Source organism: Passer domesticus, chromosome 14, assembly GCF_036417665.1.
Source record: "Passer domesticus isolate bPasDom1 chromosome 14, bPasDom1.hap1, whole genome shotgun sequence".
Classification (NCBI taxonomy): domain Eukaryota; kingdom Metazoa; phylum Chordata; class Aves; order Passeriformes; family Passeridae; genus Passer; species Passer domesticus.
Window position 1 is genome coordinate 13,897,301 of NC_087487.1, and position 25,407 is coordinate 13,922,707.

The 25,407-nt window shown below is 45.0% G+C and overlaps 1 protein-coding gene across 8 annotated transcripts in view; it reads right to left on the reverse strand.

Annotated features, from left to right (window-relative positions):
* Positions 1-1,084: 1,084 nt before the first annotated feature.
* AKAP13 (A-kinase anchoring protein 13) overlaps positions 1,085-25,407 on the reverse strand; it is a 203,814-nt gene continuing 179,491 nt past the window's right edge. For all 8 annotated transcript variants that reach the window (XM_064389510.1, XM_064389509.1, XM_064389508.1 and 5 more), the window contains 20 exons: positions 25,138-25,205; positions 24,618-24,684; positions 23,289-23,424; positions 22,315-22,427; positions 21,610-21,756; positions 20,809-21,059; positions 20,063-20,188; positions 19,840-19,957; positions 19,076-19,324; positions 16,820-16,896; positions 15,292-15,473; positions 15,128-15,210; positions 14,626-14,805; positions 13,730-13,894; positions 11,611-11,681; positions 11,062-11,106; positions 9,852-9,902; positions 9,090-9,539; positions 7,420-7,732; positions 1,085-6,604 (listed from right to left, as the gene is read on the reverse strand). In XM_064389510.1, coding sequence (XP_064245580.1) covers positions 6,555-6,604; positions 7,420-7,732; positions 9,090-9,539; positions 9,852-9,902; positions 11,062-11,106; positions 11,611-11,681; positions 13,730-13,894; positions 14,626-14,805; positions 15,128-15,210; positions 15,292-15,473; positions 16,820-16,896; positions 19,076-19,324; positions 19,840-19,957; positions 20,063-20,188; positions 20,809-21,059; positions 21,610-21,756; positions 22,315-22,427; positions 23,289-23,424; positions 24,618-24,684; positions 25,138-25,205 — 2,942 coding nt within the window. In that variant the 3' untranslated portion in view covers positions 1,085-6,554. The remainder of the gene's footprint in view (positions 6,605-7,419; positions 7,733-9,089; positions 9,540-9,851; positions 9,903-11,061; positions 11,107-11,610; positions 11,682-13,729; positions 13,895-14,625; positions 14,806-15,127; positions 15,211-15,291; positions 15,474-16,819; positions 16,897-19,075; positions 19,325-19,839; positions 19,958-20,062; positions 20,189-20,808; positions 21,060-21,609; positions 21,757-22,314; positions 22,428-23,288; positions 23,425-24,617; positions 24,685-25,137; positions 25,206-25,407) is intronic.

A 25,407-nucleotide genomic window follows, 5' to 3' on the forward strand; every position in this document is an offset into this window, starting at 1 on the left:
CCTTCCAACTCAGGTTATTCTGAGTCTATGAATACATTTCTGATTCCACTCAAGCAATCCTTTCTCTTTCCCAACTGTACCTCTGAAGACAAGTGGAGTAACAAATGGAAATGAAGCAATTCCTCTGCCTCAAAACCAATACACAGGGGTGAAGGGTGCAGGTCTCCTGCTTTTCCTGCCTGGGGAGAGGATGCTGGAGTCCTGTGCAGGACAGGGTCAGCAGTGATCAATTCTATGATCCAACAGAAAATGGTTGTGGGGAAACTCCAGCCACTGAGGTCCTCCATGACTTCTCATCCCCATGGCTCTGTACTCCTGGCACCCTCTCCTGCCTGGACTGATGCCTGCAGGCACTGGGAACACCATGTACCTTATCATGGAATCACAGAATAGTTTGGGTTGGAAGGGAACTTAAAGATCCTTTTTCCACCACCCCTGCCACAGGCAAGGAATTTTCCATTAGACCAGGTTGCTCCAAGCCATGTCTGACCTGGCCTTGAACACTTCCAGGGATAGGGCATCCACAGCTTCTCTGGGAAACCTGTTTCAGCGCCTCACCACCCTCACAAGGAAGATTTTTTTCCTTAGATCACCTCCCCAGGGGTGTCCTGGATGCTGGGTACAGCATTTCTGATGGGTCTCTTCTTGCAGGAGACAAGGGAACACCTAAGCCACACAACATTGTGGACCCTGTCCTGGGATGAGATGCAGCATCTCTGGTTCTCTAAGCCAAAAGAACCAAACCCCTCAGTGTCTGGGATTTGTCAAAGACACTGAGCTGTGTTAGGGGCTTACAGGAACTCTGTGCCACTTCCCCTTGTACAAGAATGAGAAGCCCTGTGTGTTGGGGGGGAAGAAAACCTAAGGAATATCACACAGCCATCTGTCCTTCAGTAAAACACAAATCTTGTAAGAGGAGGAAAATAAGTTAAAAGAGTCCAGTGGGTTCAAACTGGAATGGGGAGGATAAAGGCAATGCAAACATTTGATTACAGGTTGAGGTTAGGGCTCTTCATGCAGCCTTGGTGCAAAAAAGTCATTGGCAAAAATACCAGAGGTGTGGGAATAAATCAGGCAGAAAACGCAGATTTAAAATCAAATTTATTTAGAGGAAGAAAAACTTTACAAGAGGTTGATACTGATAACTAAAAAGGAAGATAAATAAAAGCTTGTTATAAACCCTTATGGATCTGGCAAGTTACAGAAAAACTGAAGAATTGTACAGTCAATAACCTGCTCACTTTTTACATAATTACAAATTAACATACAGCAATTAGGTTTGATCCTCTTCTTTAAAAATCTTTTTTCCCAGCTTTTTTTCTTTATGGGTTCAGCATGAAAATGCAAAGCTTTTTTTTTTTTTTTTAAGTAAGAAACAAACCAAAACCAGACGTATATCAGGTTATTATAATACACCTCAATGTTCTGGGAATTACTCAAGTGCATTCCATATTAGTACAAAATAAACATCAGGCTAAACTTTAACCATAGGCGAACTGAACCGGACACAGATTTTTATTTCTTTTTTTTTTCAGTCAGTGTTTAATATTGATAAAGAAAATAGTAGCATTATTTTAGAGCATGGAAAGGATGGATACCTATAGACAGCTTAAATACATACAAAGCTCACAGCTGTATGCAAAGCAGTGAGTGTTATCCTGTTCCCCCCTCCCCCCAGCAATGGAAGCTGAACTATATTTGGGCAAAGCATCAGTGTCAGTGAAATGCATGTGGAAGGAAAGGGCACAGACCCCTGGAAATGCAGATGTGAAAGGAGCTGGTGTTACACTTCTCATGACTGAAGAGCACAAGGTGTAGGAGATTTGGCCAGTTCAGCTCGCCTATATTTAAAAGTTAGCTGTATCACCAATGGAGAATTGTGGATTGCTGCCCCTTCTGACAAATGAAGCAAGAGTTATGAGCAACAGGGGAGGCTTTTTATTTGAAAGGATGCCCTAAATCATGATAAATTCCCAAACCTGGCCAGCAGGCACAATATTTTCCAGAGTTCTGGTTAACAAGGAATGTTTTGTGGGATTTTAGCAGATACTCTCCTGTGTCTCCTGCCCAATCCTCCCTTGCTCCATGCCATAGACATCCTAGACAGCTTCCTTGGGATTTGGCACCTGAAGAATCTCTCCTGACTAGGTGGCATGTGGAAGGACTGGAACTGGGTGTTTCAGCAACAGCTGTGATGTCTCCTAGTGACTCCAGGAAGGTGCAAAGGTGATTGGACTCTCTGGATGCAAATCCACACAAGCTGATGGCATCACTGTGCTGCCACACCTCCAGAGGACAGAGTCCACCCTCAGTGGGGATGACAGCTCCTGTCCTGGGGAGGGCACTGGGAGGTGAACAGTGGCCTGGACAGCAAACACCTTGGTGCAGGGAAAGGGCCTCATGTATTTGGATGCATCTCCTCACATCTCCTTCACTAAGTTTCTCCAAAGAAAAGGAAAAGGAGGGAAAACCACTGGGAGGGCTGCTTCCCTACCTGCCACGAGGAAGGTGATGGTGAAGCTGACATGGGCTCTCCTGGGGGATGTACCTGAGCCAACAGAAGCCAGTTCTCTTGTCCTGCCACTTAACCTATCTGCAGTGGGACTGTAGATTAGACAGATTCACACCCACTTTGGTCTAAAAAGAATACAAAAGGCTTGGCCCTTCCTCCCCTCCCGGGGAAAAGCCAAACCAAACCAAACCAGGAACACGCCTACTTGAAGCTCTGATTTTGCTGGGGATACAGAGGGGGGGAGCAATGGCAAAAACTGATTGTCTCCAAATAACCATAATTAAAAGGGGCAAGACCAGTTCCATTTAAAGTGCTTTATGGCATCAAACTGACATCAAGTTATGTGCTGAGGTGATCACTTGATTTAAAAGAATCTAAGGCCAACCCCACACAGCCCCATCGAGTCTCCCACCCTTTGCTACAGCTACTCTCTGCTGCTGGGTATCCTTCTGTACCCATCTGAACCCACACTCTCACTTTTCCTGAACACTGAAACGCCTCCTGTTGGGCAGTGGCAAAGACCAGGCCAAGAAAAGCCCAAGAAAATCAAATCTTATTTCTGCCCTCCAAGAAACACCAGCACAAACAGCTCCAAGAGCCCTTGTAGGATTCTCTTCTCCTCCAGCAACACAGGCTTCAAACAGATGCTTTTGACCTACTCTGAGTCCCAGGAACTCCACGCACAACAGGGTGGTCTGGGTGCTCCAAATGGGATTGAGGGACTGGCTCTGGGAACTAGCAGCAGGCTGGGGTGAAGAAATAAAATGCTTTCAACAACTGCAGGATGGATGCCAGGCATGGAACTGGAGCAAATGCAATTTTAAGACCAGGAAGAGGAAAGGTTTTGGTGCTGTCAAGCTGGGACAATACTCTAGCAGACAATGCTAGACAACCTTCAGGGATCAGAGCAGGACTCAGACTTTGGGAACCTATGCCAAGCCAAAGAAAACCTGTGATGGGAAAAATAAAAGGCTAAAGAGATAAAAACAAGCCCTTACCTTCCTAAAGGTGAAAGAAGGAGGAAGCAGTGTGGGAGGAGAGGCTCCATTCCAAAAAAGTGAATCATACAGTAACAGACATCCTCCAGGGACAAAGGTCTGTCCACCCGAATTTAAGACACAAACTGTTTGGTACACAGGATTTCTGGTCAGTGTATTTCTGACTCACACCTGTGGTTTCTGTCAAGGAACCACAGGGACCTTGGGAGATCACTAGGCAATAGTATTTGCACTTCAGGCACTGAGTGCTCTTTTTGATTTGCACAGTCAGGAGAGATGGTGAAGCCAGGCAGGCTCAATCCTGCTGCCCTGGGTCACTCACCTGCCTTTTGGTGCCCTTCTCAGAGCCATGGGACACTGCTGTGATGTGAATATAGCATGTGCTGGGACTGGGGCAAAGACAGTGGGATAAAATAAAAAGTTCATAGTGGTGAAGGCTGTTCCAGACTGAGGGAACTCAGATGTACCAGTGCCCTGATCTCTGCTCACACAACAGTACATGAGGCACACACTGCTTTGGTTTCCAGAAATTCCAGCTTGGCCCATTCGTGTTTGCAGATGTATAAACAGCAGGGCAGAAGGTACTTTCTGAAGCTGGTGGTTTTCTTATGGAAAAGGTAACTCCACAGCACCAGCACGTGCCTCCTTCAGCTCCCCTCGGGTCCTGGAGAGCAACTGGACCCTCACATCACTGCAAGGCACTCCATGCTTTGCTTCTTCCTTTGCCTCCAAAGGGAATGAGAAAACCTAACTAAAATGTTTAAACAATAAAACTAATTGACAGGAGGAGCCTTGTCTGAAGTCATTGTGTCTTTTTCCAGACTTTTTTTGGCCTGAAGATGCTCTGCCTTGAAGAAAGCTCTCAGCTGAAATCGTGTGACTTTAGGCATGGAATGAGCTGCAAAGCAGCACTGCCCAACCCCATGGTTTGTAGGAAACAGGGAGATGAGAACATTTGGTTTACCAATCTTTTGGTAAGAAAACAAAACAAATAAACAAACAAAAAAAATAAAGAGGGGGAAAGAGGAAAAAAACCCCTCAAACTATTCCCCAAACAAAAGCAAAAGTAAAAAGAAATAAAAAAATAAAACGAAGTAAACTTTTTTAAAAAACTCTTTCAGATAAAATGAAAGATAAATATTTTTGCAAGCCCTGCTTGCAATTAAGAACAAGCACCAAATAATATTTAAAAAACCAAAAATAAATCTCAACCCTTTTCCTTTCTGTTTTTTTTTTCTCTTTTTCTTTTGACTTTTAATAGTGTAGAGAGCTTCCAAACAAGCAGGGTTCCTGCACGAAGACAGCCCAGCCCAAGCATCCACCTCACCATCAATGCTGCTGATATTTATCAGCACTAACTCTGAAAATTGCTGTGGGTCACCAGCTCATGACAAGCCTGAGAGCAAACTGAAATAAAACAATAGTACAAGAAGAGAAATGATTTGTTATTTCAAAGGAAAAAAAACTGGTAGGAAAGGAAATGTACCCGACAGCTTCAAACTCTTGAGCAAAACCTTGACCTCTTTTGAAGCTGGTAACCATTTACAAATCCACTTGGGTAATTCTCCTGACAGGGTTTGGAAGAAAGGTGATTTTTGAGAAAAGTATGTCTTGTTGCATTTCTCCTCCCCCAGTGAACACACGCCTGCATTCCACAACTGCACAGACACCCGAGAGCTGGCACAGCAAGAGCTGCCCTTGGACCTTCCTGTTCTGCACAGACACTCCACCCCAGAGCCATGGGGACACACCACGCTGCCCCCCAGACAGGGGGGTTGTCCATCAGAACCTTTTTCTCCCCAAAAAAGGTTCCTAAGTGCCCGGTATTGCACAGCCATAGGGACAGGAGCCATCTCCTTGGAGCCTGCCCCATCTCACTGACCTGCCTGGACACTGCTGCTCTCACTGTGCCTCAGAAACCAGCAGGGCAAGTGAGAAAATCCAGAGAAACAGAAGCCCAACAGGTCCACAAAAAACAGGCTAAAAAACCCACAAAGAACAGAACAAAGATCCCTAAAAGCAGATTTTTAGACAGTCCCCCCACTCAGTCATTAGGCTTGTACAGGGATGTCAAATGCAACTGGAGAGCTCTATTCTGGCAAAAACATAATCTTTACTTCGGGAATGGGAGGGAGTAAGCTGGAGCTCAAAGAGATTGTGTTAAAAAAATGTTGCTTACTGTTATTTCCATTTGAACAGTCTCTTCTGGCTCCCTGGGATTGCTTTACCAGCCTACCAAAATTCTTTTTCTGCATCATTTTAAATCTACCCAGTAATGTTCTGCCTGACTCTAAAAACAGTTTGACATTTGATTCCTCTTCCCCACAGAAATTGTTTAGAATGATTTAAAATTTTAATTTTTATCCTCTGAGTTGTTGCTTCAGAATGCTGTTACTGCTTCCTGGTGTAATGTACCCTTCTGAAACCAAACAGCCCCTATCCCATGAGCACAAAAGGGGTGTGCAGGTCACTGTGTTACAGTCGGAGCAGTAAGGGCAAGATATTTAATATCTACACACTCCCTGAATGTCCTCAGGTATCATCTATCCCCACGGATGGACCTTGGCTGTAGGGAGTGTAAGCATATCCCAGTGGATACATAGATACATATATATATACATATACAGTATATCTATATATGCCAGTGTGTTCGCACCATTTGTAGAGTCCTAATCTTTTGCTAAATGCTTGGTTTTGGTTCTTTTCCCCAGGAAAGGGGAATTTGAAGGCACAGACCCCTTAAGGCTATGTTCTCTCATCCTTTAGCAGTGAGAAGAGACAGACAACATCTACCCCAATCCATTTGACCCCAGGTTTGCACAGGGAGATGGTCCTGTGTGCCGTGCAGGCAAAGCCTCTGCAGGGAGAATTCACCTAAAACCACAGGAGAGAGATCCTTATCCACCACTTAGCAGACTTCAGAACTTTTTTTATTTAAAACCTCCAGATGCTCGTCCAGCGCGGGCACCAGCCGTGTGCTGCGTCACAGGCAGGGAGATGTCCATGGTGCCAATGCCACGAGTGACCACTGGAACAGTCCATGCTCAGCAGAAGATCTCCTCACCCTCTGGAGGCGCTTCTGACGAGTGAGAATCTGCAGCACCAAAAAACAGCACGTGGGAATCACTATGGGAACACAGGGACACAGCAGGCAGAGCGGGGCTCTGTGTGCACAGAAACCCCCCTGTCTGCCAAATCCACCAGGCCCTTTAAAAGATGTTCAGTTCCCTGATGAGCTACCATGAAATTACGCCTTGTAATGGGTGAGATTTCCTGTGCACAAGCTGGAAAAGATCAGTGGGCTAGCATGAATGGAACTGGTCATCCGAAGGCATGTGATCAAATTTCATGTGGGTCAGAGGTTTGAGCTGCAGCTCTGAGTCCTAAGGGGATGCAAAACTACCAGACCAAAAAAAAAAAAAAACCTGTATGTTTTTGTTTCAGATCAAGAGACAAAACAGACCAGCTTGAGGGGAGAGGCCAACAGAAGGCTTGTGGGTATCACTTCCAAACTGCCACAGAGCTAAAGCAGACATCAGTGCCTCAGGAGCTGCAAGAGCCAGGAGCATCCCAGCAGCAGCTCCTTCTGAAAGCACTGACACTGAAGCAGAGTATTCTCCTCCTCAAAGCAGAGAATCCAGCCCATGGAGGCTGCTCAGGATGGGATGGGATGGGAAGAAACAATGAGAAGAATGTGTGTCCCTCTGACAACCCCAGGGGCTGCAGAACAGGCAGAAACACCCACAGAAGATCACTTCAAGTCCACTCAGCACAACTGCTCTTCCCCATCCTAGTGTCACAATCCTCATTTCAAGCCAGATTTTGTGGCTTCCACAAGTTTGCTGGCTGAAGGAAAACAGCCAGCTTACCAACCCTGAAAAAACACCTATGAGCTCTCCTGACACTCACCAGACTGCTGGGAGCGATGTCCCCTGCCCTTTTTCTTCTTTTCCTTCTTCTCCTTTGGTTTGGCTAAACTGAAGAGGCGAGTAGGCATCTGGGTCTGTTCCTCAGCTGCCTTGTTAGTCTGGTTTGTTGTGCTAAGCAAATGGAAAGTGCTTTTCTCTTTGTGTGTCCTTGAAAGACTGTTCCTTTTGGGGGAGACAGACAGTTCTGCATCAAAGTGCCCTTGTTTAGGAAGGGAAGGGTTCTTCTGCATGGAGGATTCGTCAGTGCTGGACTGGGAGGAGACTCTTGCAAGTTTCTCATGTAGATTTGAAACCTAGAAAGGAAAAGTGTTTCATTAAAGAGGCTAGCAGAGAACATGGATAGAAAAGGAATGTCCCAAACCACTCACAGGGGTTCTTGTGAACATCCAGCCCATTCACCAGGTAAAATGTCATCCCCATCCAGGCAAAGTAAAGAGAGAAAAGCCCTCTCTGTTCAAGATGAAAATATGAGGCACAAAAAGAGTAACACTCGACTATCTTTTGCTCCTACATGTACTCTGCTATGTATCAACAAGCCAGGGGCAAATATTCTCTAAGATCTCAATAGCAAGACTCACCCTGCATCGTTTGTAGACACAGATGGTGGCAGCAGGCCAAGGAGCAGCGTGCCTCTCTGGGAAGGGAACGCCAGCACACGGCACAGGAGCACCATGTGTCAAAGGAAGCCTTCCCAAGCAAGAGATGAAAGCAAAAGCATTTTTCCTGATTTTTTTTTCCTAACGGCTGTCTCAGGATGTAATTGAGCTTGCACATTCAAAGGGAAGATCAAAACAAGCCCAACAAAGCTTGACTGAACACTCTATTAATAGCTCTGCAATGCCAGTCAGATACCTGCTTTGAGAAGGTGCTTCCTTCTCCTAAATCTCTTAGGCCTTGCAGGCATTTTACCTCTCAGCTTCTCCCACAGCACCCATGCCCCTTGTTTGAAAGTGCTTGGAGCTGGAACAGCTTCACTGGCTGCTTGGAAAACTTCTGGCTTGATCAGGAGCCAGGTGGGAAGGAACCTCCTTTGGTGATGAGCTTTTCAGAGCTCACAGCTCAGATCCATGATTAGGCCGTTCAGGCATCGAAAATCATTCCCATTCTGCAATCCAACACTTATAAACTAATTCTGCTACAGCTCTAAGCAAATTATAGTCAGAATTAGGGAGTTACAAACGGACAAATGATCAACAGGTTTAAGGATTAAATTCAGTCCGTGTTTTGCCAGTGGTGCTGGCTCTCCTCAGTCAGACTACTGCACAGTTGTAAATGAATAAACCTTAGCTTGCTGAAAAATGCCCAAACCAGGATCTGTGTGTGAGTTTTCCTTTGTGGTTGTGAGCAATCAGACACCAGAAGCCTCTTCCAGCAGAGCTGGGGACCCAACACACAGACAGGGAAGTGGGCAGAGCTCACTGGCCAGGCACCCCCAATACACCATGAAGCACCAATAGTGGCAATGCCTCAGCAGCTCCAGAGGTACAAAAACTGCAGCACTGCACATCGTATGCAAGGGAAGAGCCAGTTTTAAACAGCAGTGCCCACAAGTCTGGCAGCTGTGAGGAGCACGCAGTTCACCCAGGAGCTGGCTGGGAGCTCCCTGCAGGGATCAGCTTCCCTAGGAGCCTGACTGTCGACGTCATTTACCTGGTTGTGGTCAGGCTCCTGCCGCATTTGAGCGAATCTCTCCACGTCCTGCTTCAGCTGCACCTTCTCCCTCTCCAGCTGCTTCTGCGCCGTGCGGAGCCTCTCCAGGTCGAGCTGGTAGGCCGCCTTCTTCACCTGCAGCTCCTCCCGCTCGCGCTCCAGCTCCTGCCTCAGCCTCTGCACCTGCTCCTCGCGCCGCGCCAGCTCGGCCTCGTGCTCTGCCAGCTCCTTCTCCCGCACTTCCCACTCCTTCTCCCTCCTCCGCCTCTCCTCCTGGTGCTGTGTCTGCTGCTTCTTCAGGTTGGCCAGCTCCTGGCGCTGCTTCTCCAGGTTGCGCTGCTTCTCCTGCTCCAGCAGCGAGGCGGGCCGGAATGAGCCCCGGCTCGGAGCCCTCTCGCTCAGAGCCAGCTTCTGGTCCTCGATGTAGGTGTCCTGCTGCAGCACCACGCCCTGGCAGAGAGGAGACAGATCACTGCAGCATCCACTCCGTGGGAAGAGCCCCATCCCTGAAATCCTCAGGGTGCTGTGCTGAACCCCTTCTGAGCCCAGCCCAGCCGTGCTGCCTGGTTACCAGAGCATGCTGGCAAAGCAGCTCCCCCAGCAGCTTCCCAAATTCAGGCCAGCACTGGTTCCCTTAGGCAGCAGCTCATTCCCACAGCCTGCAAGCCAGCCATGGGGTGTCACAAGGGGAGACAAGGGGCAAAGCATGACTGGGAGCTCAGGCAAGCAGTGTGTGGGAGCAGGATGAAGGGCTAAGCCTACCTGCAAAGCAGTGAGCAGCTTATGGAGGCTGGTAATGGTTTGGAGGACCTGCTGCGAGAAAACAAAAGCGTTGCTGTTAGATCTCACTGGGTGCTGGGTATGTGGACAGCACCTTCTCTTCCTCTGTGTCTCACTAGTGGGTCTGACAAGCTGCACAGCCATCCCTCTGCACCCTGCTTTTCCTCACTCTTCCCTTGCAATGACTGCATCAGTCACCAGTACACCAACAGATCCCTTGAACATCTCCCAGAAGTGCCTGGCATCACCCTCCTCCCTTCCCTAGCTGTCACTGCAGCAGGGGAAGGAACATTTGCAGAGGCACCTCCTGGCACAGAGCTCATGGCAAGTCCTGGGCTGACTCTGCAAACCATTTCCCACAGCATCAGCTTGCTCAAGAACAAGCTGAGTAATTGAGATGAAGCCCAGAAGTTCACTTAAAAAATTCAGGAAAAAAATTTCAAGGGGTGAAAAAAACCCCGCAATCTTTAAATAGATGTGGACTATTTGTACCCTTCTCCCCCAGCTGACCCATACAAGACCCACTGCCAGCAGGCAGAAAAGCTGCACTACAGCAGGCAGCACAAGTGCAGAAGGTGTGTTCTTGGAGGCCTTCTGGAAATACAGAAAAGCAAACACCTCATGCATCAATACAGAGCAAGTTACTTTGGAGTTATGCCCTATTCCTAAATTTAGTCTAGCTAAAAATTTCTCTGAATCTCTCATATCCTACAATTAATTTCAAGAAGAAAAAAGAGCACTTCAGTATTTGCAGTAGTGGAGTGATAGCCAGTATTAAGAGAACTGCTTCTCATTTTGTCATTAATGCTAATTGGGAGTTATGAATGTGTTTCAAAGGGAGAATAGAAATCTAATTGCCCCAATTCACTGCACCTGCAACATAAAATTAAACTCTCTCTGTCTGCAGATGCACGATAAATACAGCCCTGTGCATCCTGGTGGTAATTAACCCTTGCTGCTTATAATCAGCACGTATCATCTTGCTGGCAAGCAGATGACAATCAGTGAATTCTCTGTCTAAACATCCAAGGTTAAACAAATAAATGACACAGTGGGTTCAGCTTAATGTATTTAAAAGTCTAGATATGCTTCAGCAAATTAAATGTGTTTTCTTCTACATTATCACCTATTGAGACAAATTCTCTAGCCACTTAAATGAAGAGAACAGCTGAGCAATGGAATAAATTCTTACCTCCTTATCCCTTTTCATCATGAACATCAAATTAGCATTTCCACCCTGTGACAAGACCACAAATTTAATATGAGGACAATGAAAAATCACAGCAAATGTCTTCTGAAGCTGAACTAATGACACATCCATTAAATACTCCCTCCACCTTCCATTTTGGGAGAATTCATGCATGTTTTTAGGCCATTTAGAATCATATAGAATAAAATGTTAATTAGGTATTATTTTGCAGTTATGTGATGGATTGATCCCCAGAAAGAAAAGCTGCAAGGTTGTAGCTGACCTTAGCATTTCAATAACAATGCAAAATTAAACAAATGCTTTGTCTGATCTGCAGGCAGATGGTAGCTAACCTGTGCCATTAGGGTTTACAACTGATTTGCAGTGGTTTTCAAGTCAGTGGTTTTGGGTGCATATTTCACATTTTATTTTATTTTTAACTTATGAGGATGTATCTAATTGTTAAGAATTTTTCAGGCATTTTTTTAAGGCTAGAGCTGTCACTCCTGAAATCTGAATTCAGTGATGGCAGACGCACAAATCAAGCCATACCTTCTTTAAAATGCTGTCTGACTCTGTTCTCCGAAGGTCCTGAGCATCATCGCCTTCATCTTTCGCTCCACCTAAAGGAAGAAGCCAGCATTGACATCAGTTATTCAACATTTTAAGGCAGAGATGAACTTGCTAAAGTCTGAGGAATTTAATACAGGAAACTCACATGTTCCACAAAAGTGGACACAGAGCTCTTGACATTTTAACTAAATGAATTTGAGCCCTAAATATACGGAACACGTCAGCACTACCAGGAAAAGTGGATGTGAATTTAGATTAGGGTTGACTTTGGTTTCAGAGAACGTGCTGATAAATTCAGCTATTAGCTGGTGCTCTGTCTAGCCCCTGCACTGCTGTCTACTACCACAGAATACTTGCTGAGAAGACATGAGGCAGCATAAGAGCAGATGGAGGATGATAACAGAATCATATCAGGGTATATTATTGCAGGTATAGTTTCAATGCCTCTCTTGTGCAAGTTAATTTACATCTGGGTCAGATACTGCTGTGCAACACCCTGTGTAATTCTACACTAATAATTTATCATTAACCTTAGCTATCAGATGCCTGGATCTTCATAGGGACACTGAGCTTCTCTTTCTAACTTCCCCCTGGATGGCTCATATCAGTGCTCCTGAGCAGGACTGAGCTGACCTGTGGGGACAGGAGGGCTCTGACCCTCCCCCTGTGCTGCCCTTCTACTCAAAAGGAGTCACACAGACCTTCCATCCTCTAGCTCTTGCCAAGACTTTGTACTCCTGCTGCCAGCTGAGATGCAGCCCATGGGGAAAACCCACACCTGCAGTGGCAACTTTTCTTCTGCCACTCTTGAAGACTTTACATAAACCTGAATCTGCAGCAGCGTGAAGAACACCACAGCTGGTGTAAAGGCCCTCTCCTCCCCACACCCCCGAGGCTGGCTCTGCTGTTAGAGGCTGACCCTGAAGTCCTCCTAACAGACCTGCTCTCCTGCGCCACGTCCTGGGACCTTCCACCTCTCTGCAGGAGGAAACTCCTCCCTTCTGCTTTGCTGGAGGGGAGAACGAAGGGGCGTCAGGTTATAAGCCTTGCCCGAGGTTTCACAGGTTGTGAACAGAAGAACTGGAGAGAATGCCAGGTTTCATACCTCCTGGGCAGAACAAATAGGCCCTGCACTCTTTTCCCAAAATCTCCCAAGATCCTACAACTACGGAATTAGAATCAGAGGGCATTTCTACAGAAAACTTAGATTTCAGCATCAGCCCGAAGTTGTCCCATTCATCGTTGCAACAGAGAGAGGCACAGCCCTCAACAAACCCCTCCAATGTGAGCATATTTGTCATCATGATGACAAGGCCTTTGGGCTCTCCAGGAGAGCTGGGAAAGCCTCTACATAGTTCTCATGTCTGAGTGTCTGGAGCTAACACTGCTCCTTTAATGCAGGAGGTCAGACGAGGTCCAACGATGCCAGTGCTGAGACAGACACTAGCACAGCAAAACTGGTTGTATTGGGAGTGTGAGTAAGACCACAGAGAAAGGAATTTGAGGACAGGGAAGTTTCTGATGACTAGAGCAAAGAAAGAGGGCATTGGGAAGCAGCCAAGTATGCAGCTGAAATAAGTAGTCACGCACTTCTTTGGGAGAGACTTAATTGGAGGAATAATACATGCAGATGTAGGTGGAACATAAATGCATAGAGAGCAGAGACAGGGGAGAAGGTGTTTGATTCAGCAATATCCACATCCATTTGTAAATGCAACAGCATCAGGCTCCTGCTGGGAAGAAAAGTGAAGAACAAAGAACAGACCTGTAGATATTACAATAATAACATGAAGAAACTAATTTATTGAGAAGCCAAATGCTTTCAAGTAGCACATAAGTAAAATAGCAAGTATTACTTAGAGAGAGCACAGAGAGGAGTGAAGAGTTCAGATGTTTAACCCTTGTATAGCCACAGGTTCTCAGCTACCATCAATCCACCTGTACATAAGCTTTTTTCCTAATCTGTGCTTTAATCTGTCACCTATTGTTGGAGAGGAGTTGTGAAACTCAAACCACCAGCTGAAGTCCTTCTGAAGCAAGAGGATACGATGACGTGCGTTATTAACAAATTCTGATGAGCACACACAGAACTACTCACCCTTGGAGGCGTTCATCTGATGACTGTCAAATCCTCCAAAGGTTTCTGCCCTTCTAGGGAGTGAGATGGGGCCAACTCCTCCCTCCTGATCCATGGCAGCACTGCTGACCTGCTGTCCGAGGGCAGTGCCCAGGCTCCTGCTCACCAGGTGCTGCAGCCGTTCAACTGATAAAAAGCAGCAATATCTTTGTTAAAACCCACCTCAGGTTTCTGAGCTATTTTCATCCCTGCCTGTACTCAGGTCAGAAATTATTTGGTGTACAAAGAATGTAGGTTTCTGTGACAGTGACGTGAACAGTACACATTGCCCCTGCAAAAACTCACTCTGTCTGACCACTAACTCCAAGTCTTGGGGCTCTGCAAAAAGCTTACACCTCCCTCTCTTCCTTCAGGCAACCTCAATGTTCTCTGACAACAGCATTTAATAACTTTAGCCTCTCCAAAGATCATACTGAAAAGCAGCCTGAGTTTCCACCTACCCTTGCCTTTGTCAACAGAACTGCTTGTCCCTTGCAAGCACCAAAAGCACCTGCTAGAACCCAAGCCCCACTCTCACATCTTGCTGAGACTGAAGAACAGCAGAAGCCTGGATGGTCCAAATTTCAGCCAAGGATAAAATCCCATGCTGTTCCTGACCCCAAATCAGGTTCAATGCATGGTTTTCTTTGTGCTGACTTTCCTGCCCTCTTTCAACACCCCCTCAATACCTGCTTCCTTTCCTGATCCTCAGGATCTGTCCCTGAGACAATACCATGAGGAACAGCTTCTCCTTATCTTGTTATTCTGATAAAGAGAAGATGTCCCCTGCAAAAGAGGTGCTTGAGAAATGATACCTTCACTGATAGTAACCAATTATAGTTGGTTACTATAATTTACATGTCACGTGACTGACTCACCTTCAATTATTGCTGTTTTCATGATTTCCTCTCCTTTTGGAGCCTCTTCTGTGTTGGCTCTGAAGAGCAGCCTGGAGCTTGGCAACTCCTCCTGCACAGAACTGTCTGCCATGTCCTGGAAGATCTTGGTCTTCTCCTCCAGCAAGAGCAGAATCTGTTTATCCTTCTGCTGAAGTTGTTCTGTGGGGGTGAACAGAAAACAGGGATGAAGACAAAATAAAAGCTTTGGCAAGGAAACCTGAGCTATTCCTGAGATATTGGCCCCATCTAGTGGAGCACGACAATATGTGCTGGGCTTGGCAGCACCACAGTGCCCTGGGCAATCTGGCACAGCAGGCTCAGAAAATAAATAATGCAAGGAAGGCAACCTGCAAACTAGGACTGCAGTTATTTGCTGGATGCAGGACTGAAAAAAGTGACAATTCCACCACAAAATCCAACCCAGAAACTCCCGTACATTTTTCCACAGTGGCTCCCCAGCTCTGTTCCAGGCAGACTTTACCTTTCAGTTCTTTCACTTTCGCATCGGACAATTTCTTTTCAAACTCAGACTCGCAAGGGACTCCTTCATCTTCATCTCTATCCCTGGACAGGAGACACGGCTCAATTACTACAGGAACACACCCAGTGCACCCCCTGCCTCACAAGAACAGCTGAGTGTCTTACATGGTGTGCATGGTGTCCTGAATGATCTGTATCCAGCCGTTGCGCTCTTCCTTGGAGCTGGCATGGACCTCCACCATTTCAGGATCCTTTCCGCCCATGCTGATCAGGAACAAACCCTTCTCTTCATGAGCCACTTCTCGCACAATCAGCTTCTTCAGAGAGATCACAGTGGATTTCTGGTCCTTCAGATGGAAATAAATTGGTGAGGAGGGGGACCAGAGCTAGCCCCAGATTCAAACTAGCATTGAAAAGGTCTCAATAAACCACAGTGCTACATCTCTCAGGTTTGTAAACATTTTCTGAACATACTGCCTAATTAAAATAACAAAATCATTTTAATGCGGTCAAAAATAGGGTCAAAAAGAAGTTTGCTTTCCTCCAACAGTTATGTAGGAAAAGCAATTTTACCTCACTCCATTTCAAGAAAGAATTTATTTTAAATTGACTTTGTGGTTTTGTAAACTGTACCGTATTTTGCTCTGATCTCTTTTCCTACTGACCACATTCTCCCTGTCATTAATAAGCTGCTCCTTACACTTGGTGCAGCTTGCTAGCCTGCTTCACACACAGTGTCTTCACCATCTCTCTCCAAGATAAAGTCTTGTTTCCAAATCCCAGAAAATCCCTGCTATTCTCAGACACTCACAGCTGACTGCTATGTGAGAACTCGTGTCTGAGGGGATGTTCACTGTGTGCTATGGTCTCTGTGTCATCAGCCTGCTGGGTTACAATGTCCCCAGGCTGCTGTGTCATCTGCACACGAGTCAGCCCCTTTGTGCATTGTCCCACATGCTACAGCTGGGGTGATCTGGTTCACTAGCAGGACTTGTATGCAAATCAACTTCCCCAGTGTAGGGCACTGAGCCCGTGCACAGGGTTGGTGGAACTGGAATAACAAATTATCAGCTTTCAAAATGCTCAAATAGTGGAAAGGTCACAAGGTTTAGCCAGTCTAGACCGTGCCTGGAAGGTACAGCCCAGCAGACTCCACCAGGCACCAGGTTTTCTTTAGCAGGTCAATGTGCCCAGCCCTTTTTGGGGGCCTGCCCTCAAACCTCATGTTTTTGCTCCTACACATTACAAAGATATTTCTCTGACATTTATTTTCAAGCTGTTCTGTTGAATTTACCGCCCTGGCATTTCACCTCACTGCCCCCTGCAGCAGCTCACAGTGTATTTGGACATTTCCTTCAGCTGAGGTTCATTTTTACAATGTTTGCATTATCCCCTCACCCCCTCCCAGCCCAGACACTGCTCCAGTGTGCACAAATTGCAAAGCACAAGTGTTTCCAGTGACAGGCAGGTTTTCAAGGCCAATTATCAGCTGTGCCAAGGCACTGCAGGAAGGGGAGGTGGGGCATGAAGACATGTTTTCCCATCAAAAAGAATGGAGTCTGCTCAGTAAACAAAAATGTTCTGAGCAAGAAAATTAAGTTGTTTAGCAGGCAATTGCTGGCTGTGCTGCACAACACAACATCACGGGTCTCTCCCATAGAAAAGTAAGGAGGAAAAAAGGCTGAAGCCTTACCAGTGAGGCGAAGACATACTTCTGGTCCTTCTCCTGAAGGAACACGAGCATGTCAGAGAGGAGAACAGCCTGGACTTCTGCAAAAGAAGAAGCACACCAGTGCAGTACAACCACACAACCCACCCCAGAAAAGATCTGCAATAACACGAGCGCTGGGGAGCAGCAGGGTTGGTTTTGCAAATCCTGAAAGCAAGATCAACCTCCCAGTCAGCAGGAGGAGCAAGGGCAGTTCCTGGAGATGCCAGATCACGTTAGCTCTGAACCAGCTTCGCATTAAACAGGACACATCAGCACCTGGGCATCCTGCAGGATTTGCTCTCACCCATCAGAGCAGGGGTGCTCCTCTCCAGCCACATGCTCACTACCAGCTAAGACATGGTGTAACAGTGAAAGCCAGAGGCATTTATTCAATAGAAGCTCTGTTTTCTCAAACAATCAATATTTCAGCCCTCAAGCAAAATATCTGCACAGGAAGTTTTGGATTTTATGGTTCTCTTGATGAGTGGTTTGCAGGGTGTAAATTATCGTGCAATAACAACATTTGTCAGCTGCAGTTTCTTTCCCAGGAAATACTGACTTCAGGAGCCACCAGTAATTCTGCTCTCAGACAAACACAACTCTGAGGGGAGCCTGTGTGAGACACAGGACCTGGCTTTCTTTCACAGGAGAAGGAAACACAACCTCAGGCCAACAGAGGATTTTAAATCAGTCTTTTCCCAGAGTACACACAGAGCCTTCCAAGTCTCCTAATAACATATCATAAAGTTGCACAGCAACTACCAAGTGTAACGCCCCACCCAGACCCCTCAGCACAAAGAGGTTTTGTGTAATGTACTTGGGAAATCTTGTGACAGAAAGGAAGCAAACCAGAAACTTAAATCATCCCATGGGTAAATCCTTCCAGTCTGTCTTGGGAAGACAGAATCCATTCCAGATAAAAGAACCACTAAACTTTAAACGAAGCTGCAAAATGAAATCCAGACTCTGGGAGGTTTGCAGAAGGTGACATATGACTGCCTTTTTCTCTGCTCCATGCACTTTGCAAGAAGGGAAATGCTAAAATCCCTAAAAAAAGTTCTTCCTATAATTTTCGGTGCTCCATTTCAAATACCACAAAATAATCTGAATATATGAACAATTACTCTCTCCCTGGGTCTGCAGCCTGCCTGCAGGACCTACTTTCCCTGGGAGTTTGCACTATGGACATGTTTGTGCATTTCTATGACTGAGAAATGCAAATGGAGCCTGTGCTTATCATGATTTCACAACAGCAGCAGAACTTGCTTCATCCACCATCTAAAGATGGTAGCAGTCTCGGGTGCCTAAAAATCATCTGTAAACTTCCTGCTTCCAAAACCTCAAAATAAATCATACCCCATATGGAATTCCACGTTATCACCACCTCCCTGCACAGCATGGCATCAGGCTCCCAGGCCCCATTCATGCCCACAGACCATAATTTAATCAGCTAATGCTGCAGGGAGGAAGGGAAGCCCAGCCTTCCTGCCAAGCCTGAGGCACAGCTCTGTCTGCTCTTACTGCTACCGTGGTATCAGCTGAAAGTTTCCTTGGGAGATTTAGCTTTTAACTCACTGGAGAACTTCAGTGCACAGCACCTTAAAAAAACTACTTCCACCTGATAACGAAAAAAAAGCAACTCAAGAAAACACTGACCCAACAAGAGGCAGCTGCAGGGAGACTAGAGCCTCTTCTGAACAGTTTGTGTCAACAGCTTAAGAGGTTCAAGAGCAACAAATACCTGGGACATCTCCCTGGATCCCAGTGCAACTGGGATGGTACTGCTGCAGACCTGCCACAGCCCTTGGAGGGAAGGAGAGGCCCAGAAAGTTGAGGCTGGGTTCTAGATTTAGCCAGCACAACTCCTGGAACTGTGGCACAGGCATGGAGATCTGACTCCATGCTCTGGGCAACTGCAGCCTCATCGTGTCCTCCTGGCCCAGAGCATCCCACAACAACTCTGCCCCTTGGCTGACACACTGAGGTGTCACTGCCACCCGAGCCCACAGCAGGCACAGAGTCACCAGGAGGAAAAGCAGCTCTCTTTTTCTCCCCAGAACACACACACAAGTAGTTGGAAATGCAATGGGGAGTGGGGGTACAGCAGGAGAAAGCTGGTGTCACAATCTATCAAAGCAGAAGAATAAATCAAGGGTGGAGGCGCCAATCTGAGAACTAATGCTACACCCAGAGAGGGTGAGCTGCATCCTTCCACAGCAGAAGGCAGGAGAGTCTTACCTTTTAACCGGCCACCTGAGCTTTTTAGTGAAACAGGCCCATCTCGGATGAGTTTCCGACGACTCAAGTCCTCTCTTGCAAACATCTGACCACTCTTCATCCTCATGATGGACTTGCTGTCTGTTCGGCTGTAAATCTCCTCAAGACGCTTTTTCTTTTCATAGTTGCTGACTTTGCTGTTGACTGCAGCAATCACATCTTTAACAAGGTTTAATGACTGAGTCAAGTCTTCATGTTCCACGTCGTTTTCTTTAAAAAAGAAACAGAAATATCTCGATTTGACTTTGTGCAGTCTAACTTCCCACTTTTACTTCCTTCCTTCCTCTTCTCCCAAGTTCCCACATTATAACTTTTTAGTTCTTAAATGAGACATTTTTCCTCCTTAAAGAGAGTTTCACAAAACTTTTCACATATACATGGTTGAGGCTGGAGAATATTCTAATACACTTTGCATGTAAGACAGTAAAGATGAAACATACAAATCAACTACATATTTTAACCAATATCAAAAAAAGCAAGCTGGGAGACTTTGGAGTCTAGGCATGTTGCTCCATAATTAGCTACAGATAGACTTCTAAAAACTAAATCAAGGTACCTAAACAACTAATCTTAAAGAGAAATGTGGAATTGAGTTATCTCTTTGCAGTGATGTGAGACAACAATGACTGGACTAGCTGGCAAGAAAATCTTCTTCGGCTGTAAAGGGTCAAAACTTCACACTAGACAAACAACTATGTGCATAGAACAGAGGAACTGGTCCCTACCTTTGGTGTACTGCAGTATCCTTTGTAAAAGGACCGGGTACTTTGTGATTCTCTGTGTTACCAACAAGATACATTCAGGAATCCCAAGACGCCTCACCAGGGAGCTGCTCATTTTTTTCTAAGGAACAAAGATGAAAATTTCAGTACTGCAGCAAAACACTCCCCCAGAGTGCAGAAAGGAGATGTTTTTTCCATTGGCTACACCTGTCCTGCCAAGTCCTACCTTGACAAATGCCTGAAAGCGCTTCTCCTTTGAGCAAAGCTCTTTGAAGTAATTGACAGCCTCGTTGTGATGCCCGCAGAATTTGCCGTACGTTTTCTTCATCCGCTCAGCGTTCTCCCCAGAGAACTGCAAAGAAAGGGACACACAGCTCCAGACTGCACTGAACTCCTGGGGTGACATCCCAGCAGTGCCTGCCAGGCTCTCAGATGAACTTGATGAAATCAAATTAGCCCAAAGCATGCTCAACCATGCAAGCAGATCTCTAGAGAGTAAAGACTTGTGTTGGGGACTTCACTGAGCTCACACCTACAGCAAAATTTGCAAATCCACTCCCATGGCTTAAAATCCAACAACAAAAAGAGTCAAGACAAAAAGAACGAAACTGTGGATAAAGAAAAGTAAAATGACACACTCTGAATTAAACACCAGGTCAGTAATGCAGCCAAGAAACACAATGGGCATATTTTGCTGTGAATTCCTGCCTACACTCCAGTCTGTGGTCAAACTGTTTTGTGCCTGTCAGTGAATGCTTCTCTTTCCCACAAAATGAACTAAATTAATTTTCAACAGTAGACCTTCCTCTGAAAGAGCAAAAAGTGCTTCAAAAAGCAGAGGTGGAGATTTGTATGTGTGAAGAGTAAAGGTGCAATCAGCTGTGCTTATCTGACAGGCACAAACAGGAGGGAAGGAAAAGCATCTGGCTTCCAGCTGTGTTCTCAGAACTGCAAACATTTTCCAGCACTTACTTGATTCACTAGGATGTCACCTATCCTCCTGATAACAAAGTTCTTTTCACTTTTGTCTGCTAGTGACTCCTTCTTCCTTTCCAGAATCCGCTGGAAAAATTGACTGTGGATGTGCAGCAAGTTTTCCAGGCAGGGAAAGATCTTGTCCACGACTTGCTGATCATACTGCAGTTCCTTTAACATGGCTGCACTGTACACATCATTCATGATCTTCAGGGTGCGGACATGGTGCATTTCTGTCTGCATTAGCTCTGCATAGGATGAGGACAAGAGTTCATGGGTTAAAGCACAAGGAAAAGCTGCCATTAGAGAGCTTTTCCATAACTGGCCTTCTCTAAGTGGTTTCAAAAAATTTCATATCAGGAATTGTAACATCAGTCAAGAGTTTCATGTGTGAGAGAAACAGGAGGGAAGAGGCGTCCCACACCAGAGAACTTTGGATGTTGCTGCTGGGGTCTTAACCTTCAGCCCTGGTATCTTCTCCTCCCTAACACCTCACTGCCAGCCTCCACACATCCCCCTTTTGCCAAACAGGATGGCTTCCGAATCCCTCAGGAAAAGACTTCGTAGTTAGCTACTTGTGGTGGAACCCAGTTTGAAAGTCATCAGCAGACAAAGGAGGAGAGGCAATTTCTGGGGATTTTGATGGCTTCTGGATATGTGAAATGCAGAAAGACAGCTTTCACAGAATACATTACGTTCCTAGGAACTTTAGGAATCAATGTTTGACTTTTGAGGAAACTAAAGCGATGTTCCTATCAAGGAGCTTTTTACAGTGAGTGAAAAGTGAAGATGTCTCACCATAAATCACATCCTGCCGTTTGACAACATCTTTGTATTGCTGCTGTAGGAACTTGCTGTCCACTGCTTGGCTCCAGGACTCTGCCTCCAGCTGCTTGGAATCTAATTCCAGGTCTCCCATGAGCTGTCCCTCATTCATGTCTGCACCTTCACAAACCAATATAAGTGCCATTAAGATGTGGGTAATTTGTCTCATTTGAGATTCCCGTCTAATTATTTAGGTTTAGGCTCTGTCAGTCACACCACAGACATCACACACTTTTCTCCTTTACCGACACAAATGATCACATACCACATAAAGCCTAGTTATGAAAAACACCTTTAAAGGTTATTTCCTAGTTTCCTGTTCACCATTTTCACATGGACCAAATTCTAGCTCAGATAATGTATTCCTAATCTACCATGAAACGACATTGCAGTTAAATAAAAAACCACAACAGAAGGGGAAATGTTTGTCCCTGAGCTAAATTCCAAGTAACTCAACTGTAACTGAAACCTTCTAAATGTTTTTCCATAATTCAATGAGCTAAAGAAATTACTATGTAGGGCTTTGTTTTATTTTATCCTACTAATATTCTGAGATTAAAATAAATGCACTTTAATTGTCCATTATAAAAGAAGACAATTGCTGAAAATGGATTCTCTATTTCTGGAAAGCAGCACCGAGACCTTCCTTCTCCTATAAATGCCATGGAGATCTCTTACCTTCATCAACCAGTGACTCCATGGATTCATTAACCCGGCTGATTTTATGTAAAGAGTCTGTTGACTGAGACAGGAATTTCCAAGTGTGTATTAAGCTGTCATCGTTCCCAACTCTGCAGAAAAACAGAACACACAATATTGTTTATGACAAAAACCCAGCCAAATGTACTTTCAGATAAGCAGAATAAATGCATTTAAAATATGAATTGAAAAACAAAGCCAGCACTGCACGACTACATACAGAAATGTGCCTTTATGTGTTGTTTACTAACTACCCACTGGAGCTTGAGAAGCTGTAAGTGCTACAGTTATGAGTGACGGTGCTTTCCATAAAGAACCACTCCTGAGGTTTCATAGTTTGGACAACTCCATTCCAGTCACGTCCCATCCTCATTGCCCTTGGAGCAAACAGTGCGAAAAAATGCCACACCGAAGGCTATACAAGAATCCTTATCACTAGCTCTGGGAAAGATCAGAAAATGGACTGAAATGAATAGCCAGGACATTCAAATTGTCCAGAATAACCCAGTCCTTGTGGCTGCCTCACATGTTGAACTGCTCAATATGAAAGTACAGTAGGAAGCATAAATTAGATTTTTTTCTATGTTTTTTTGTAATGAATTATGTATAATGCCATCTAAAAACAGGAAGACTGCAGATCTGTGTCTTCACCCTCTTGTTATGGACACAAAAGTTAATACTACATCTGAGCTGCCAATGTGTGTTTGCACAGCATCCAGCCCAAGGCAAGGGAATTTCTTCCTAGGAGCCCAGAGCATCCCTGGGAAGTGGCTAACTTATGTTATCATATAGAACATGGCTATTTCTCTGTTTGTGATCCCTTTTGTACCTGTAACACAAGTCACAGCACGTGAACTTATTTCTAGTGAAACTGAAATTACGTCTTTGTGTCAGCAGTGTTGGATAACACACACACACACACACAGAGTCAGGTGTGCAGGGAGGAGCCTTACCCTGCAATGTTCTGTATGGAGACACTTTTGGAGAGGGCAGTGGGCTGCTGTGATCTCCTGTTGCTGAAGGTGGAGGTGACGGTGCTTTCGTCGGGCGTGAGGATTGCGGAGCGCGGGCGCTCCTTCGGCTGCGAGCCTGCAGTGGGAGGGTGGGGGAACAGTCAGCCCATGCAAACACCTTAACCACTGTTCACTAGCGTGGGGACGACTTAAAAGGATCCAGACTCTGAAATGCACTGCCTTTCCTTTCCAGAATCACCCCCAGGGGGTGTCAGCAGTTAGGAACAGCCATAGGAAAGGCAGACCATTGGCCCCTGAGCAGAACTCAGTGCACTCTGCTTGAAATACGCAGGTGGGACCTGCAACTCCAGAAACACACATGGGAAACTGAATTTAACTGTTCTGATAGTTAACCTTATGTCACAGTCCACCCTGTTGCCTTTTTATTTCCCTGGGCCCATAGTTATATAACCTTTGATCTTGATGTTTCTGGTCAAACTCTTCAAGATAGGTTTCTCTTATCAGTAGGTACCACAGAGAAATTATAATCCTGATTTCATTATACCATCACATACCTTTAAATAATCTGTTCATATTAATTCCAGATTTTTCCTTCTTCAGATGCATTTCTGCTATGTGGACCAACACCTCTGAACTTCATGATAAATACCACAGTGATTACAACTGTATTATATAGTGTGGTTCCATACAAACTATCATTTATCTTATCAAAGCTTATCACTTAAGCTTATCGAATCATGGCCCTACAAAACCAGTCTGGGCTATTTCACACCTATTCTTCATCCTTGGTCACACTGGGTCACTCTGCAATGCAGTGTGTATCTCAGCAAAGTCAGGAACAGTTTGTCAGTATTCCTCCTTCTCAAAATTAAACCTTCTATTTTGCCTACCTGAAAGCCCAAGACTATTTAAACCAAAAATAATTGTGTTTTAAATCCTCTCCACTTAATACTCATAGTTGGATTCTTTCCCATGTAAGACACCCATGGATATAGGCTGCATCTTCCAGATTTTGTGCCCTTAACAGCTATAGGCCTTCTGCAAGCTACAACAGACAAGTGATTTTTCTAAATCTGAGATTATTTTATATTTCCTTAAAGCTACACAGACACTGCAGAAAGGGATGAACTCTAGACGACTTCTGTACAACTTCTGAAGTCTCAAATATTGCTTAGCATGCACAGAGGATGCTCTCATCCCTGCCTTGTTAAAAGCTTATTTTTCATAATATCAAGTATCAGTTGTCAGAACAGTTGAGAACATCAGACACAGACCACTCCCAAAGCAGACAGAAATAAATTGTCTTACTTTTGTTTCTCATGGTTACTGTGGGTAACGAAGAGGTATCATGTGCCTGCAGCATCCCTCTCTGTGGCTGAAAGAAAAATGAAATACGCTTTAATTTCTTCTTCCCTTCTCCCGAAAGGTTGTGCTATATAACTAAAACAAAAAAAAACTAATTTTTTTTTCCTGAAGCCTCTCAGTGTATGTGTATTTTTAAATATATTTTTTATTTTCTCTGAATGAAGTGGGCAAAATAACAGATGGAGAAATGTTCAGCAAATATGAAAATGTGAAAGTGATGACAATACTGAAGTGAACTGAAATCATAATTGCACAAACATTATTTAGCTTGGAGAAGCAGGTTCCTTGTATTTGGAGTAAGCATGAAATCTGTGAGTTCCTCATATAAACAGTGTATTTCACAGTTTTCATTATGTGAAAGCTTCAGCACTGGGGCTGAAGTTCTTTACAACAAACTGGAAACTTTGTGACGTGGTAGAAAGTGCTTATATATATATTCAGTAGAGTAGATGAAATCCCTTACCTTCATTTTGACCTTTGCACAAGAAGCAAAATTCTCCTTACAGCCTTTGTGAACAATTGCATTACAGTCTGTCAAGAAAAGCCAAAAAAACAATGAATGAAACAAAACCCCACAGAAAACAGGTCAATTTTTGCTGTTGTAATCTGAACTGTTAACTAACACAGCGGAGAATTATAACTTTCAGGCATCATTGTGGTTTACATGACTAGCTACAAATACTGAGAAAGAGCCTGCTTTCCAGGAAAATTAGCCCTTTGTTAATAATATTTC